The 18,455-nt window shown below is 36.4% G+C and overlaps 1 protein-coding gene across 6 annotated transcripts in view; it reads left to right on the forward strand.

The window, feature by feature from the left end:
- The window catches only part of LOC106058829 (putative methyltransferase NSUN7), a 68,306-nt gene that overhangs the window by 44,326 nt on the left and 5,525 nt on the right, over nt 1-18,455 (forward strand). For all 6 annotated transcript variants that reach the window (XM_056038745.1, XM_056038748.1, XM_056038744.1 and 3 more), the window contains 8 exons: nt 6,457-6,740; nt 8,512-8,704; nt 11,675-11,891; nt 13,854-13,997; nt 14,169-14,270; nt 14,893-15,017; nt 16,541-16,672; nt 17,585-17,922. In XM_056038745.1, coding sequence (XP_055894720.1) covers nt 6,457-6,740; nt 8,512-8,704; nt 11,675-11,891; nt 13,854-13,997; nt 14,169-14,270; nt 14,893-15,017; nt 16,541-16,672; nt 17,585-17,922 — 1,535 coding nt within the window. The remainder of the gene's footprint in view (nt 1-6,456; nt 6,741-8,511; nt 8,705-11,674; nt 11,892-13,853; nt 13,998-14,168; nt 14,271-14,892; nt 15,018-16,540; nt 16,673-17,584; nt 17,923-18,455) is intronic.

Genomic DNA, 18,455 nt, shown 5'->3' on the forward strand with positions numbered 1-18,455 from the left:
GATAAGATCCCCAGGAATGCCGGGAGAGATTGCTAGTAGGGGCTTTGGACAGTTCACCTGACTGGCTTATGAAAACTATTCCAGCGTCATTTTTACTGGGAGCATTCATCATAGAAGTCGCCTTCTTGTCAGAGGCGGATTGAAGGCCACAGTTCTCAGATATTTTTTTTTTTGTTGTTTTGGAATCAAACAGTAGACTAATTCCCCTTTCAGACCTTGTGGTCTATATGGCAGATGATGTAAAGGTCATCTGTTTCTATGGCTTACGGTTTACGAGGGTGTCGTGTGGCAAGCACAACGACCAACCGCCTTTACTTTTCCCCAACTGATGTCAGGTACTCATTATAGAGCTGGGTGGAATCAGAGGCGCCTAAAGATCCCGAAATTAAAAAAAATTCCAGTCTTAATCAGGATTCGAACCAAGGACCCCGGTTCGGAAGCCACGCGCTTAACCGCTCAGCCAAGCGCCTCCTTTAATCGTAGGGGAACCGCTAAAAGCTTATTTTGGTCTATGTCGCCATAGCTTTGCTTTTCAAATACTAAGTGTTTGTTTTTGTTTACCAGAGCTACGAATAGATCCATCTTTCTTTGGCACTTACCGTCATCTAATGTCAGTTCAATAACTCAACGTGTCAATCTTATTGTTTCATTTGCTTACCATCAATAGGTCCAATGTATCAATAGGTCCAATGTATCAATAGGTCCAATGTATCAATAGATCCAATGCATCAATAGGTCCAATGTATCAATAGGTACAATGTATCAATAGGTCCAATGTATCAATAGGTCCAATGCATCAATAGGTCCAATGTATCAATAGGTCCAATGCATCAATAGGTCCAATGTATCAATAGGTCCAATGTATCAATAGGCCCAATGTATCAAGAGGTCCAATGCATCAATAGGTCCAATGTATCCATAGGTCCAATGTATCCATAGGTCCAATGAATCAATAGGTCCAGTGTATCAATAAGTCCAATGTATCAATAGGTCCAATGTATCAATAGGTCCAATGTATCAATAGGTCCAATGAATCAATAGGTCCAATGTATCAATAGGTCCAATGCATCAATAGGTCCAATGCATCAATAGTTCCAATGAATCAATAGGTCCAATGAATCAATAGGTCCAATATATCAATAGGTCCAATGTATCAATAGGTCCAATGAATCAATAGGTCCAATGTATCAATAGATCCAATGAATCAATAGGGCCAATGTATCAATAGGTCCAATGCATCAATAGGTCCAATGCATCAATAAGTCTAATGTATCAATAGGTCCAATGTATCAATAGGTCCAATGTATCAATAAGTCCAATGAATCAATAGGTCCAATATATCAATAAGTCCAATGTATCCATAGGTCCAATGTATCAATAGGTCCAATGTATCCATAGGCCCAATGTATCAATAGGTCCAATGTATCAATAGGTCCAATGTATCAATAGGTCCAACGTATCAATAGGTCCATGGTCCAATCTAATCGTGTGTATGAATTTACTGTGAAAGCTATTTTTGAAATTACGTATTCAATTGTTACAAAGCTTTTATCAACTCACTTTGTCTGTCTGGGTGCATTCTTTTTTTCACGATTTTTGTTTCTCTTCCACTTCCCATTCTCGGATCAAGTTAAAATCTTGCACTTTTCATCCTAGTCGACGACAATACACAAAACAATTAAAACAGTTAGCCAATTAGTTCATCAATTAGTGGTAATTAATAAATTAATACATAAAATTCAATCATGTTACACCTCTTTGACAAGATAAACTTTCCCCATCTTTACGCCTATTTACTAAAGTTAAACTTAATCAAATATATGCATAATTAACAAAGTTAAACTTTAACCACATCAGTGCCTGTTTAACAATGTTAGACTTTATACGCTTATGTTGCAAATCAACAAGGTACGTGTCTTTTTTTATAGTTTTATTACTATCTTAAGTCTTTCTTGAAAATGTCATGACCAAGGTTTCATTGAACTAACTAAGCCCACCCTAACACAATACTAAAAAACAGCCACAAGAAGGCCTATGCTTAATACTATAATAACAACGATCGGGTGTACGTCTAAAACAGTAATAACATCCACGGATAAGCCTTCATAAAACAATAATAACATCCACGGATTAGCCTTCATAAAACAATAATAACATCCACGGATTAGCCTTCATAAAACAATAATAACATCCACGGGTAAGCCTTCATAAAACAATAATAACATCCACGGATAAGCCTTCATAAAACAATAATAACATCCACGGGTAAGCCTTCATAAAACAATAATAACATCCACGGATTAGCCTTCATAAAACAATAATAACATCCACGGATAAGCCTTCATAAAACAATAATAACATCCACGGGTAAGCCTTCATAAAACAATAATAACATCCACGGATTAGCCTTCATAAAACAATAATAACATCCACGGATTAGCCTTCATAAAACAATAATAACATCCACGGATTAGCCTTCATAAAACAATAATAACATCCACGGGTAAGCCTTCATAAAACAATAATAACATCCACGGATAAGTCTTCATAAAACAATAATAACATCCACGGATAAGCCTTCATAAAACAATAATAACATCCACGGATTAGCCTTCATAAAACAATAATAACATCCACGGATAAGCCTTCATAAAACAATAATAACATCCACGGATAAGCCTTCATAAAACAATAATAACATCCACGGGTAAGCCTTCATAAAACAATAATAACATCCACGGATTAGCCTTCATAAAACAATAATAACATCCACGGATTAGCCTTCATAAAACAATAATAACATCCACGGATTAGCCTTCAAAAAACAATAATAACATCCACGGGTAAGCCTTCATAAAACAATAATAACATCCACGGATAAGCCTTCATAAAACAATAATAACATCCACGGATAAGCCTTCATAAAACAATAATAACATCCACGGATAAGTCTTCATAAAACAATAATAACATCCACGGATAAGCCTTCATAAAACAATAATAACATCCACGGATAAGCCTTCATTAAACAATAATAACATCCACGGATAAGCCTCCATTAAACAATAATAACATCCACGGATAAGCCTCCATTAAACAATAATAACATCCACGGATAAGCCTCCATTAAACAATAATAACATCCACGGATAAGCCTCCATTAAACAATAATAACATCCACGGATAAGCCTCCATTAAACAATAATAACATCCACGGATAAGCCTCCATTAAACAATAATAACATCCACGGATAAGCCTTCATTAAACAATAACAATAATGGGCAACGTGTAGGTTTAAAAGATTTGAAACTCCCCTGAATATCCCCAAACCTGACGTCATAAGGTATGTGGGCGTAGCACACGCAAACACACACACACACACACACACACACACACACATACACCGCTAAACCATCTCCCACGCGTCCCCTTAGTAACAGAGTTTCTGTGTCACGCCCTTGTCAAGCTGACTTAATGCCCGGACATTTCAACACTGGTCCGACAACAATTCTCTTTTCTCAGCTATCAGGGGCGGATCGGACGTCGTAAAAAAACCAGAAGCAGAAGGCAATGACGCATGCTACGTCCGCTGTCCCATTTCACGCTTCAACAGCCGCGGTGCACCGACACGCGAGCATCTCTGACTGCGTTAGATTTCTTCGGATGTTCGCTTCACACAGTTGAATGATTTCCGGGGGACAACAACTGGGAAAAACACTGGGTATTTTAAAATGACTACTTTCAGTTTTTTTGTCTCAATTTTTGAATGAACAGACGTGATTGAATTCTCATTTAGATTAGTTTAGATGTTGTCCACTTGAACTACTGGTTCTTCCCTAGTGCTATTAGAGAATGGAATGGGTTGCCTGAATCAGCCAGGAAAACCATCGACTTGGCAGAGTTTAAGTCATTTATTATAATGCAGCGGTTCTCAACCTTTTAACCTCGGCGACCCCTTTTTAGAATCCCCCTCTCTGACGCGACCCCCCCCCTCCACACACACACATACAGCAATAGAAGAATAGACAATAACAATCCATATTTTCGATGGTCTTAGGCGACCCATGGCAAATCGTCAATCGACCCCCAAGGGGGTCGAGACCCACAGGCTGAGAACCCCTGCCCTAAAACAACTCAAGCCTTTCCAAATGAAATACTATCTTTCCATGTGAAATACTATCTTTCCATGTGAAATACTATCTTTCCATGTGAAATACTATCTTTCCATGTGAAGTACTATCTTACCATATGAAATACTATCTTTCCATATGAAATACTATCTTTCCATTTGAAATACTATCTTTCCATGTGAAATACTATCTTTCCAAATGAAATACTATCTTTCCATATGAAATACTATCTTTCCATATGAAATACTATCTTTCCATGTGAAATACTATCTTTCCATATAAAATACTATCTTTCCATATGAAATACTATCTTTCCATATGAAATACTATCTTTCCATGTGAAATACTATCTTTCCAAATGAAATACTATCTTTCCATGTGAAATACTATCTTTCCAAATGAAATACTATCTTTCCAAATGAAATACTATCTTTCCATGTGAAATACTATCTTTCCCATATGAAATACTATCTTTCCATATGAAATACTATCTTTCCATGTGAAATACTATCTTTCCATATGAAATACTATCTTTCCATATGAAATACTATCTTTCCATATGAAATACTATCTTTCCATGTGAAATACTATCTTTCCAAATGAAATACTATCTTTCCATATGAAATACTATATTTCCATATGAAATACTATCTTTCCATATGAAATACTATCTTTCCATGTGAAATACTATCTTTCCAAATGAAATACTATCTTTCCATGTGAAATACTATCTTTCCAAATGAAATACTATCTTTCCATATGAAATACTATCTTTCCATATGAAATACTATCTTTCCATGTGAAATACTATCTTTCCATGTGAAATACTATCTTTCCAAATGAAATACTATCTTTCCATATGAAATACTATCTTTCCATGTGAAATACTATCTTTCCAAATGAAATACTATCTTTCCATGTGAAATACTATCTTTCCAAATGAAATACTATCTTTCCAAATGAAATACTATCTTTCCATGTGAAATACTATCTTTCCAAATGAAATACTATCTTTCCATATGAAATATTATCTTTCCATGTGAAATACTATCTTTCCAAATGAAATACTATCTTTCCATGTGAAATACTATCTTTCCAAATGAAATACTATCTTTCCAAATGAAATACTATCTTTCCATGTGAAATACTATCTTTCCAAATGAAATACTATCTTTCCAAATGAAATACTATCTTTCCATATGAAATACTATCTTTCCATATGAAATACTATCTTTCCAAATGAAATACTATCTTTCCATGTGAAATACTATCTTTCCAAATGAAATACTATCTTCCCATATGAAATACTATCTTTCCATGTGAAATACTATCTTTCCAAATGAAATACTATCTTTCCATGTGAAATACTATCTTTCCAAATGAAATACTATCTTTCCAAATGAAATACTATCTTTCCATGTGAAATACTATCTTTCCAAATGAAATACTATCTTTCCAAATGAAATACTATCTTTCCATGTGAAATACTATCTTTCCAAATGAAATACTATCTTTCCATGTGAAATACTATCTTTCCATGTGAAATAAATCAGTAACACAGACTAAAAACGCAAAATGTTATAATAAATGAAAAACTGTCATAGAGTTCCCATATTTATTAATGAAACTATCAAAAAATTAAACAAAGCATTATGATCTATTGAAAGAAATTTCTATAAATCAAATAAGAACATAAAACTAAAATGTTATTTAACCTTGGTTAGGTCAATAATAGAATATGCATCCTCTGTTTGGGACCCCTCAACTCAAGAAAACATTAAGAAACTGGAACAGACACAAAATAGTGAAATTCATAACAAACGAATATTCACAGTTGACTAGAGTAACACCTTTAGTAAAATCACTAAATTTAGAAAGCCTTCAGGACAGAAGACTAAAAAGTAAAGTAGCAATTATATATAAAACACTGAATCATAATCTTCAAATACAAAAAACAAAATCTAATAAAATACTCAGAAAGACACAAAGATATAGGCACATTCCTTGTCCCATATGCTAGGACAAATTTGTACAAATACTCCTTCTTCCCTAGTGCTATTAGAGCACGGAATGGGTTGCCTGAGCTAGCCAGGAAAACCAGTGACTTGGCTGAATTTAAGTCATTGGTTAATATGCATGACTAAATGCATGACGCGTAGGACGTAATTATCTTCTTTTTCTTGAAGTAACGTCTGTATTATATACGATAAGATATTTTAACAAAAATGTCGAAAGTCTAGTCTCTTTATAAAATTATACTCAGTATTTTAACTTTAAAATGTCGATAGTCTAGTCTCTGTATAAAATTATACTTTGTATTTCTAGCTCCGCGATGTGGAAAGTCTCGTCTGCATCATCCTATACGAATATCAAAGCAGAAAGTTCCAGCGACGGACGCCGTTCCCTGACGAGGATCTGGACAGAACTTGTCTGGAGGTGGAGGAAGCTCTTCTAAAGGTCAAGACCAAGATCCTGTCCGTCATCGCCAAGGAGAGAATCAAGAACAACGCACCGTCCATCGAATACCTTCTTCCGGAACACATCCGGAACAAAGACGAGACAAAGAGCAAGACTCCGGTCTACATGTGGGTGAACCAGTTCAAAACAACGTGAGTCTATGTTCTGTTAACTCTTTCTCTCCTGACTGACGATACCAGCGTTGATTCCACCAGAATGTGGTAAATAATTACGGAGAGAAAGAGTTAACAGTGTCCAGATTGGGCAGGTCTATAAAAACGATGTTAGGTTAAAAATATTAAAATTAAGAGTGTCTCTCTATATATAAGATATCGGTTATAGGATACAGTTAAAGGAGCTTTAGAGTTCACATCATTATAAAACAATCTCAATATGAAATGAATCAATTTTTTTAAAACTAAAATGTCTTTTTTTTTTCTTCAAATAGACTATTTTAGGGCTTATACTCTAAAAGAAAATCTCCTTTTCATAAAGATAAAATGAAACTGTTTTTAAATTTTTGATTCTTTTTGTAAATTAATATTCCTAATATTCGTGTTATTATGAACAGACAAATGAAACATTTGGAACTGGATTTTCTTATTTGAGATGTTTTTGGTTTGACAAGTCTATTTTTAGAAGTCAGGTGTCCAACCATGTTACAATCATCATGCCTATTGCCCTGAACAAATAACTGTATCTTACACCCATCATGCCTATTGCCCTGAACAAATTACTGTTCCTTACACCCATCATGCCTATTGCCCTGAACAAATTACTGTTTCTTACACTCATCATGCCTATTGCCCCGAACAAATAGATATCTTACACTCATCATGTCTATTGCCCTGAACAAATAACTGTATCTTACACCCATCATGCCTAATGCCCTGAACAAATTACTGTATCTTACACCCATCATGCCTATTGCCCTGAACAAATTACTCTTCCTTACACCCATCATCCCTATTGCCCTGAACAGATAGCTATCTTACACTCATCATGCCTATTGCCCTGAACAAATTACTGTATCTTACACTCATCATGCCTATTGCCCTGAACAAATTACTGTATTTTACATTCATCATCCCTATTGCCCTGAACAAATTACTATTCCTTACACCCATTATGCCTATTGTTCTGAACAAATTACTGTATCTTACATTCATCATCCCTAATGCCCTGAACAAATTACCGTTCCTTACACCCATCATCCCTATTGCCCTGAAAAAAATAGCTATCTTACACTCATCATGCCTATTGCCCTGAACAAATTACTGTATCTTACACTCATCATGCCTATTGCCCTGAACAAATTACTGTATTTTACATTCATCATCCCTATTGCCCTGAACAAATTACTATTCCTTACACCCATTATGCCTATTGTTCTGAACAAATTACTGTATCTTACATTCATCATCCCTAATGCCCTGAACAAATTACCGTTCCTTACACCCATCATCCCTATTGCCCTGAAAAAAATAGCTATCTTACACTCATCATGCCTATTGCCCTGAACAAATTACTGTATCTTACATTCATCATCCCTATTGCCCTGAACAAATTACTATTCCTTACACCCATTATGCCTATTGTCCTGAACAAATAGCTATCTTACACCCATCATGCCTATTGTCCTGAACAAATAGCTATCTTACACCCATCATGCCTATTGCCCTGAACAAATAGCTATCTTACACCCATCATGCCTGTTGCCCTGAACAAATTACTGTATCTTACACCCATCATGCCTATTGCCCTGAACAAATAGCTATCTTACACCCATCATGCCTGTTGCCCTGAACAAATAACTGTGCAGCGTGGGGTAGGTTAAAAATGAAAAAAAAAAATCCTTTTAACAGAAATAAAATAAAATAAAACCTATTACATACTATCCATTGTTTTTTTTTAAACGGTCAGCATTGAGGAAATGACGTCACAGCTGAAGACGGACAGCTTTTCGGAACTTGAGGACGGTGTGGACATTTCCGAAGAAAGCAGCAAAGTGTTCAAACTGGACGAGCAATGTCCAGATCTGATCGTCTGCCCGCCGAGTTTCCAGTTTTACTTCAAAGAATCGGAGTACGTCAAATCGGGCTCTCTGGTTTTACAGGTCAGTGATGGTGGGATATTTTAGCACGCGCTAGGTAGCCTCCCCTGACTTGCTATAGAGTAGTCACCCTTATATAGCCTCAGCCTCTCTCTCTCTCTATCTCTCTCTCTCTCTCTCACTCTCTATCTCTCTCTCTCTCACACACACTCTCACCACTCTCCAGTTATGTGTTACGTGTATAATGCACTAGGGTCTATTTTTTTTTCTCCAAGATAATAAAGATATTATTATTATTATTTCATGTATTATTTTGTTATTATTATTATCATTATTATTATGTTAGAAAGAACAAGTAGTCATTCTCTGGCGCTGCCAGGGTCGCATTTCGTTAAAGAGAAACAAAATTCATCGTAGTCCCTTTATCCGTTTCCACTGATAAATTTTCTGGTGATGTGGCAGGTCTGCAACAGTACCCCCCCCTCTGACAACGAGAATGTTCCAAGGAATGTTAGGGGCCTTGAAGGTATCTGTGAGGTCAGTTGTTATTATCCCCTCGGTTGATATAACAATGTGGTGTATTGTTATTTTAGATAACTTCCATAAACGCTTAATCTCCAAGCCTAAGTTCCCATATTTTCTTTGTTTTTCCAACACTCGTTTTTCTTAGATTATGAGACAGTGGTAGGGCGATCTCAATAATGGTAGCGGCTTTTTCTTTATTATTATATTATCTCTTTCTCTCCGTAATTATTTACCACATTCTGGTGGAATCTACGCTGGTATAGTCAGTTAGGAGAGAAAGAGTTAAACGGCTCGCTGTACAGGTTTTCAATACATGTTACCGTCTTGTCATATTAAAGCATATGGTTTCACTCTGTGACCTATACAGCAATTCTATACGTTTATGGCTGCGATACACAGACTGTGTCACGCAGGTCATATCCGGCCTGTGACGCGGGTCATTTCCGGCCCATTGAAACGTGCTGCCCACGTGTTATGGAGTGTATGCGTGTGTTTCCAAGGCAATGACGAGGAAAGTGAAGCGTTTTTATTTTTGGATGGTGTCGGCTGATGAAACCATGAGCTGGTTTGTCTGGTTAATAGAAGTCACGTGGGTGGGAGTGGAAGAAGAGACGATTCAGAGACGCAAGACAGTACAGACGTGTATTTGTTGTGAGTTCGATTTTGTTTCAACGGCATTTCGTTTTGTTACCATTGGATTTATTTTCCATTTCAGTCCATAATACATTGAACCATAATTTACAAATAGAAAAACAAAATCTAATAAAATACTCAGAAAGACACAAAGATAGAGGCACATTTCTTATTACATACGCTAGAACGAATTCGTACAAGTTCTTCTTCTTCCCTAGTACCAGAGAATGGAATGAGCTGCTTGAATCAGCCATGAAAACCTACGCCTTATGAATGTTAAAGTCATTGATTAACATGCATGACTTGATTGACATAGGACGTAATTATCTTCTTTTTTAAAGTAACGTCAGTAATATAGCCTATAAAATCAGATGAATTGAACTTTGTATATTATTTTATTTATAAATAACAATTATATTCAAGTTTGTTAAAAGGAAGTTTAAGTTTATTTCAAGTTAAACATCAAGACGTTAATACGTCTGTTTAGTTGTAGGCCAACTAGTAATCAAAGCAGAACAGACACAAAATAGAGCAGTGAGATTCATAACAAACGAATATTCAAATTTGACTAGAGTAACACCTTTAGGAAAATCACTAAATTTAGAAAGCCTTCAGGACAGTAGACTCAAAGGTAAAATTGTAATTATACATAAAACACTGAACCATAATCTTCAAATACAAAACAAAATTTAATAAAATACTCTGAAAGACACAAAGATAAAGGCACATTCCTCATCACATATGCTAGGACAAATTTGTACAAATACTCCTTCTTCCCTAGTGCTATTAGAGCATGGAATGGGTTGCCTGAGCTAGCCAGGAAAACCAGTGACTTGGCAGAATTTAAGTCATTGGTTAATATGCATGACTGAATGCATGACGCGTAGGACGTAATCATCTTCTTTTTTTTTTTTGAAGTAACGTCTGTATTGTATAAGATAAGATAAGAGCTACAGACCTAACGAACGAGTATTAACACCACGGTTGGCTTACATACTGAAGCCGCAAGGGCTCATTTCATGGACTACATTTTGAACGATATTTCCACGGTGATGCGGCTAGTTAGGCTATACATGTGTGGCAAATTCATACGCCCTATGCAGACAATAGTTTGTTACAACTGGTTTATGGTCTCTGTGTTTAAAAACTCATAGCTTTGTTTATTTACCCAGTAGTTACACTTTCAGACCAAGTGGTTTATAAAGCAGGAGATGCAAAGGTCATCTGTTTCTGCACAACGACCAACTACCTTTACTTAACCCCAATTAATGTCAGGTATCCATTAGAGCTGGGTGGTCTCTGAGGAGCATTAAAGATATCGAAATTAAAATTCCAGTCTTCACAAGGATTTGAACCCGGGACCAGATACCAGGATGTCATGGAGAAATTTTTAAGAACACACACCTTGAAAACACTATTCGACAATGTCGACCCTGGGAAGGTACTGGGCTTTGTCCGGGAGGTGGGGTTGTCTACGAAGATCTGATTTTTGAACTGTGAACATGTACTATTTACATTAGATTTTTACCAAATTATTAAATTTTTACTACCTTTACTATTTTAACTGTGAATAGACCTTGTTTTTAATGATTTAACTGTATGGAATTTAGCCCTTGTTATGTAAAGGGAGAGTGGTCCTTGGGGGATTACGGGCACGACATGGCCTAAATTGTGCCGATGTGCCTGAACCCAAAACTCAAACTCGGAAGCCAAGCGTTTTATAACTCAGCCACTTCACGTGTTCACGTATCACTTTTAATTTCCTTTTGGTTTCTGTTGTTTTGGTTTCTAAATTTAAAAAAATGCAAGAATTGTGTTCATAGATTAATAAAGAAAACAAAATTGCAATATTTTTTTATGACATCTCCTCGACAGGATAAGTCCAGTTGTCTAGCACCACAGTCGGTCCATTACTTGGTGGGAATGGACCAAGACGTCATACATGTCAATGTCGGTACAGGAATGACCACCGCCCATCTGGCAAGTTTACTCCGCAAAAAGTCGCCAAATTGTCACGTGTTCGGCTTTGGAAGTGACGGGCCAGAGAAGATGAAAAAAGCGGTGAAGAATATGGAATTTCTTGGTGTGAAGAGTATCCTTAAATCAAATTTGGTTTGCTTTGATGGTTGAATTGCCAGGGTAGACTCGGTGATAAAGATACTGTATTCGTTTGTTTGTTAATATTGCCCGAATGATATATTGTGTTCAGTGGTTGATATTGCCAGAAGGATTTTGATTTGTGATGATATATTGTGCCAGAATGATTTAAGTGATAAGCAGTACTTATTGTGTTCAGTGATTTGATACTGTCAAAGTTAATGCTTTATTCTTTAGGTGTGCATTTCCAATAGGCATCTGTCAATCAAAACCCAGATTAAAAATGTATTAGTTGCTAGACTTCAAATGTTCACGGGCCAAGTTGTGACAAACAAATGGGGCTATGGTGGTAAATACCTCGACCATGACATGTAATGGAACAATATTAAATGCAGATGTCAGTTAAAATGTCATACCTGACATACGAAACATAGTTAATGTCAAAGCCCTTAATTCAAGAGAATAATGTCACTGACGTTAATATCTCAGAATGGCGCATGCGTAATTTACTTTAAAAAAAATTGTGAGTTCCAATAACTTCCCCACTTTGAAAGTGTTTGATATATGTTATATAATATTTACTGTTGAACACATTGGGATACATTTAAAAGTCTACAAAAAGATAGGCCTAATAATAGAATGGAGAGCCCGTAATTTCGCAAATCTTCATGCAACAACAACAGAAATGTAGGACTAGGAGAGTAAAAAGTTAAGTTCCCCTTTCAGACCATGCGATCTATAGAGCAGATGATGTAGAATGTAGGCTTATCGATCATTATCTCGACTTGCTGTCTTTCTTGTAAATAATTCCGCTCGTATTGGGACAAAAGGCACGACAACATCTGCTACCTCTGTTGTTACGTAACGTCATTCTAACTCTGCTACTTCTGTTGTTACGTAACGTCAATCTATCTCTGCTACCTCAGTTGTTACGTAATATCAATCTATCTCTGCTACCTCAGTTGTTACGTAACGTCAATCTATCTCTGCTACCTCAATTGTTACGTAACATCAATCTATCTCTGCTACCTCAGTTGTTACGTAACGTCCATATCTCGCTGCTACCTCAGTTGTTACATGACGTCAATATATCGCTGCTATCTCAGTTGTTACGTAACGTTAATCTATCTCTGCTACCTCTGTTGCTACGTAACGTCAATCTATCGCTGCTACCTCTGTTGTTACATAACGTCAATCTATCGCTGCTACCTCAGTTGTTACATGACGTCAATCTATCGCTGCTACCTCAGTTGTTACATAACGTCAATCTATCTCTGCTACCTCTGTTGTTACGTAATGTCAATATATCGCTGCTTCCTCAGTTGTTACATGACGTCAATATATCGCTGCTACCTCAGTTGTTACGTAACGTCAATCTATCTCTGCTTCCTGTTACGTAACGTCAATCTATCTCTGCTACCTGTTACGTAACGTCAATCTCGTTACAAGTGGGTATAAACAATGGCAAACGATCAGTCACAATAACTGTCAGCCAGTCTGTTCGCAGTGCAGTGTTTAGACTTGAAAAGGCCCTAAGCTATTTGGGGCCCTTACTAATTCCAGATAGTAAATGTCAGTACTAAATATTTGTTAGGGGCCCTCAGCTATAGCCTATGTTGTCTATAGGTAAAACAGACCCTGTCAGTAGGAGATAATTATTTAATGTTGTGAGTTTTTCTCTGTGTGAGCGAGATACGAAAGTTCTACATATTCTCTGTCACATGCTGAAAAAGTTACACTTTTTTTTTTGTAACATATTAGAATGTTAGGCCTACTCTATTGAAAATGTATTCCAACTAAAGATAACTCTGTATTTATCTTATTAGACTAGATCCATATTGTAGGCCTATAACATTCTGAAAAGTTGCACATATTCAATAAAACATTGGCGTGTTTTACAAACATTCCATGACAAATATTTATTTCAAAAAATATTCCTAAACTCCACACCACAAAGATGTCAAACTCTTGTGGGATCGTTTTCTGGATGTTGACCCAGAGGAGGCAAGATTCAAAAATGTCAAGGTCATCTTAATTTCTGCTAACTGCAGCAAGTCCGCGATTACTAGTCCAGTCCAATTTATAGTCAGCGAAGGCGAAGGTCAGTTCTGTTTGTTATACTCTCAAATCATGTTTTTGAATTGATGTAATGCAGGACGTAATTATCTTCCTGTTTGAAATAACGTCTGTATTTTATAAGATAAGATAGGCTAACTGGTTGTAAGATCTAATCTGTTAAGAATGAACACTAATCTATACTCTCCCTTGCTAGACATGAAAGTACTAGGGGAGCTGTCCAAGACAGAGTCCAACCCATCACATATAGGAAACCTAAAACTGGAACATGAGCAGCTCTTGAAGCACGCACTCAAGTGTGAGTAAACATTTAATGATTTAACTTACATCTAGTGATTTCTGGTACTTTTATGTTTATCACCCAGATCCATTTATTTTAAATTTTGGTGTTGTTGTTTTTTTCTGGCAATAGGGACAGCCATTATGGCTTTAAATATTTAAATAGCATAAATCTATTTCCATTATGATCTCCACTGCTAGCTAACATTAAGCTTACATGCAATATGAATATTTATGTGAAGCAGTTTTAGTCTTAGTCTCAAAAGGTGCTTGTTTATCATTCCTTTTACACAATAAGCCTACTGGTACCTTTTTACTGATTGACCATAGAAGCTGGCTCATTCTGAACAGCAGGTTAAATAATGTTTCTTTCGTGGAAGAGTTCCTAGTTGGTGTTCTATATTCCTAATTTAACCTCTTCCTTCTTCCTCTGTCTCTCTCTCGCTTCATCTCTCTAATTGTAATTTTATCTGTTTCTTCTCTCAATTCTTTTTCCTCCCTTCTTTTCCTCATTCCACTTTTTTTGTCTTTGCTTTTCTTTCATTCTCTTTTGTTCTTTCTAGCTTCCTCATTTTGTTTCTGATCTCCATTAAATCCTGACTGTGGATTTAACCAACGCTTTTGATATCTTATCACCACAGTCCCAAAAGTCCAGGCAGTGGTCTACACAACTCGGTCCAGATATGAGGCAGAGAATGAGAGTGTGGTGACCAAAGTCCTGGAGTACATCAATGCCACTTCCAACAGTAAGAGAATTCCATTCAAAGTGAGTACTTGTTCTCAGACTCATAGTCTTTGTAGTAGGTCCCTACTTTTTCTTAGACTCATAGTCTTTGTAGTAGGTCCCTACTTTTTCTTAGACTCATAGTCTTTGTAGTATGTCCCTACTTGTTCTTAGACTCATAGTCTTTGTAGTAGGTCCCTACTTTTTCTTAGACTCATAGTCTTTGTAGTAGGTCCCTACTTGTTCTCAGACTCATAGTCTTTGTAGTAGGTCCCTACTTGTTCTTAGACTCATAGTCTTTGTGGTAGGTCCCTACTTTTTCTTAGACTCATAGTCTTTGTAGTAGGTCCCTACTTTTTCTTAGACTCATAGTCTTTGTAGTAGGTCCCTACTTGTTCTTAGACTCATAGTCTTTGTGGTAGGTCCCTACTTGTTCTCAGACTCATAGTCTTTGTGGTAGGTCCCTACTTGTTCTCAGACTCATAGTCTTTGTGGTAGGTCCCTACTTGTTCTCAGACTCATAGTCTTTGTTTACTGTTCACATTTTAAACATCACATTAAACCAACTGCAACAAACCAACAATTAGCATTAAGCATCTGCCATGTTTTTCAAAACAAGAATGATACTGTACTAGCAAAGTACATCATATGTAAGTAGTTCCCTTGCATACCTTGCCATGTATGAAGCAGATGAGTGTAAAGCTCATCTCTGTTTCCATGGCCTAAAGCTAATGAAGATGCTGTATGGCTTACACAATGACCAATGGCTTTTTCTTTCCACAACCAATGTCAAGTACCCATTTGAGTTGTGTGGTCAGGAGTGTTTGGAAAAATCCTGAATTTCAAAATCCCAGTCTTTACCAGGATTCAAACTCATGACCCTTCAGTTTGGAAGCAAATGATTTATTTATATGGTTACCACTATATCTTATTAAAGTGTATTATTGAATAAGATATATAAAGTGTATATGGCTCCTTCTATCTCGAAAGACAATGGAGGCGCCCAGATGAGTCACAGGATTTGGTTTCGTCTTGAGACAGGGCAGAATCTTGAGTGACTGATCAAGCTAATTCTGTAGCGGCAGAGTTTGCCACAGTTCGTGCACATAGGCCTATATACCCGGTACATCCGTCCTTGGACTAGCTGACTGGGCAGCTTTCTTTTTCTCTCTCTTGACTGATCTTCGTTTTTTTTTGTTTTTTTTTTAGAAGTTCGTACCAGCACGTACAGTCTGTCTCCATGCTGTCCAGTCTTGGGCTATCTCCTCACACATACTTTGGTTGATGCCTGTGGTTCTCATGCCTCCATTCCAGACATCTCTGTGCTTTAGTATTCTACCCACTCTCTAAATGTATTGATGAGCACTTTCAGATGAAACTTTTGACTAAATAAAATATTGTCTCAGAGCTTTCAATTCTTTAAGCATTCAAATGACTATATTTTATTATCTACTGGCAATCATGGGAAATGTTGTTTTTTTATTTGATTTATCAATATAGTAATGAAGATGCAAACAGAGATCTACTAACATCCTTTTTAAACAGTTACCTTTTTTTTTCTTCAGGTTACTCCCCCTGTGCTACCCTTCTCTGGTGAGGAGATAGATACAGGGTCCAGTGGTGTTGATGGAAGATATGTTCGATTTCTGCCTTCCTCTAAATCAAATGGCTGTTTTGTGGCCATTATATCAAGGGAGGTAAGAGTTGGTACTAGGGATAAAATAATATATCTTCTATACTTGAGTCTATTTGAGTCCATATATTGTCATTGTTATGTTGTTGTTGTTTTTTAACTTTTTGTTTCATATTAATTTAGGAAATGTTTTAAATGAAATCATTAACTACAGTGTATAGATCTAGTCGACAACAGTATGTTATTATGTGGCAAGGTCACAGCTAGGATGCATGGCCACATGAAATACTAACCTCTTTGGACTCTTAGTCAAGCCTTGTAAATATCTCCTTATAAAGTCACAGAATTAAAGTGTAACTAGACTAGTGTAGAATTATAAAATGTTTAGATCAGCCTATCCAGACTGGAGATGGGCTGTAATCTGTTGAACTTTTATCTAAGCCTCACACCTAGTAATATACATCTATGTGTGTTTGGCAAAGCGCTTGGCGTCCAAACCTGAAGAGTTCTGGGTTCAAATCCTGATGAAGACTGGAATTTTCAGTTTCGGGATCTTTAGGGTGCCTCTGAGTCTACCCAGCTCTATTAGGTACCTGAAATTAGTTGGGGAAAAGTAAATGCAGTTGGTCATAATGATGACATTATAACACTCTTGTTAACCGTGGTCCACAGATGACATTTCATCTGCTCTATAAACGGCATGATCTGAAAGGGGAACTTTACATACATCTATGTGTGTGTGTTTCTCCGCATAGCTTTCAATGAGTTTTCATTGTGCTTTTTGTTCATAATTTTTCAAATTATTTACTGACAGATTGATATAGCACAAAAAATTATATTAGATTTTGACAGCTGCGCCTGATGTTGTATCATATACCTTTATGTTTTTACTTTTAGAAGCCATGTTGAGCTAAAAAAAAATTTAGTTTTTTTCATGAACAGGTCAAACTTGAATACTTTCCATTTTATGTTGCAGCCACAAGATCCAAAGGAAGTTGCCAGGTTGGCCATTGCCAGAGCTAAGTCTAAAGGCATGCTGGGTAAAAACCATCCAGCCAGTGACACCAACATGGAAGGAGAGAATGAGATTCCACCTGAAGGCAAACGGTCAACATCACCGTCCAAAAAGCTGAAAGGTAGACATTCCTCTCCAGAGTCTCATGGCTTGAAATTGAAAGTGGCCAGCCATAAAACTGCTGCAGCCATTGGGGCAAGGTTATACCAGGCTGGACTGCTGAGTAAGATGCAACAAGCCAAGCTTCAGCCCCATAAACCAGAACATGTCAAGGTGGTTAAGCATCCGGCACCTTTCAGGTGATTCATTTAACCAGCTCTTGCTGTCACTGGATTGTTTTATTAATAATTCACACAAACGACTGCGGCCAGCCATTTAAAACTAGGCTTTTTCCAAAAATTTAAACTTTACTATTATCTAATAAATTACAGTCATTACTTCAAAAGATAAGATAATTACCTTACTATATTAACAAAATAGTAAATTATTGAACAATTTTTTTAAGTTACAAAATAATGAACCATCTTTTTTTAACTCTTTCTCTCTGTAATTATTTTCCTTGTTTTGATAGTATTATTCCTTTTGCTCATTAGTATTTCACTATTATTATGATAAAACATATAACTTTTTTTTTTGTTTATCAGAAAATGTTATATTCAGTATTAACTTGTAGGAGAAATCCTGCTCTTTTTATACAACACAATTAAAGTTTATAAATCCTAAAATCTATTTAGTTTAATGGGGGGTCAAATCAACGTTGGCATCATTAATTAGGAGAGAAAGAGTTCAAATGTAAGCTAAACTTGGCCGGAGTTGTTAAGTCAATTGTTTT

Source organism: Biomphalaria glabrata, chromosome 8, assembly GCF_947242115.1.
Source record: "Biomphalaria glabrata chromosome 8, xgBioGlab47.1, whole genome shotgun sequence".
Lineage (NCBI taxonomy): Eukaryota > Metazoa > Mollusca > Gastropoda > Planorbidae > Biomphalaria > Biomphalaria glabrata.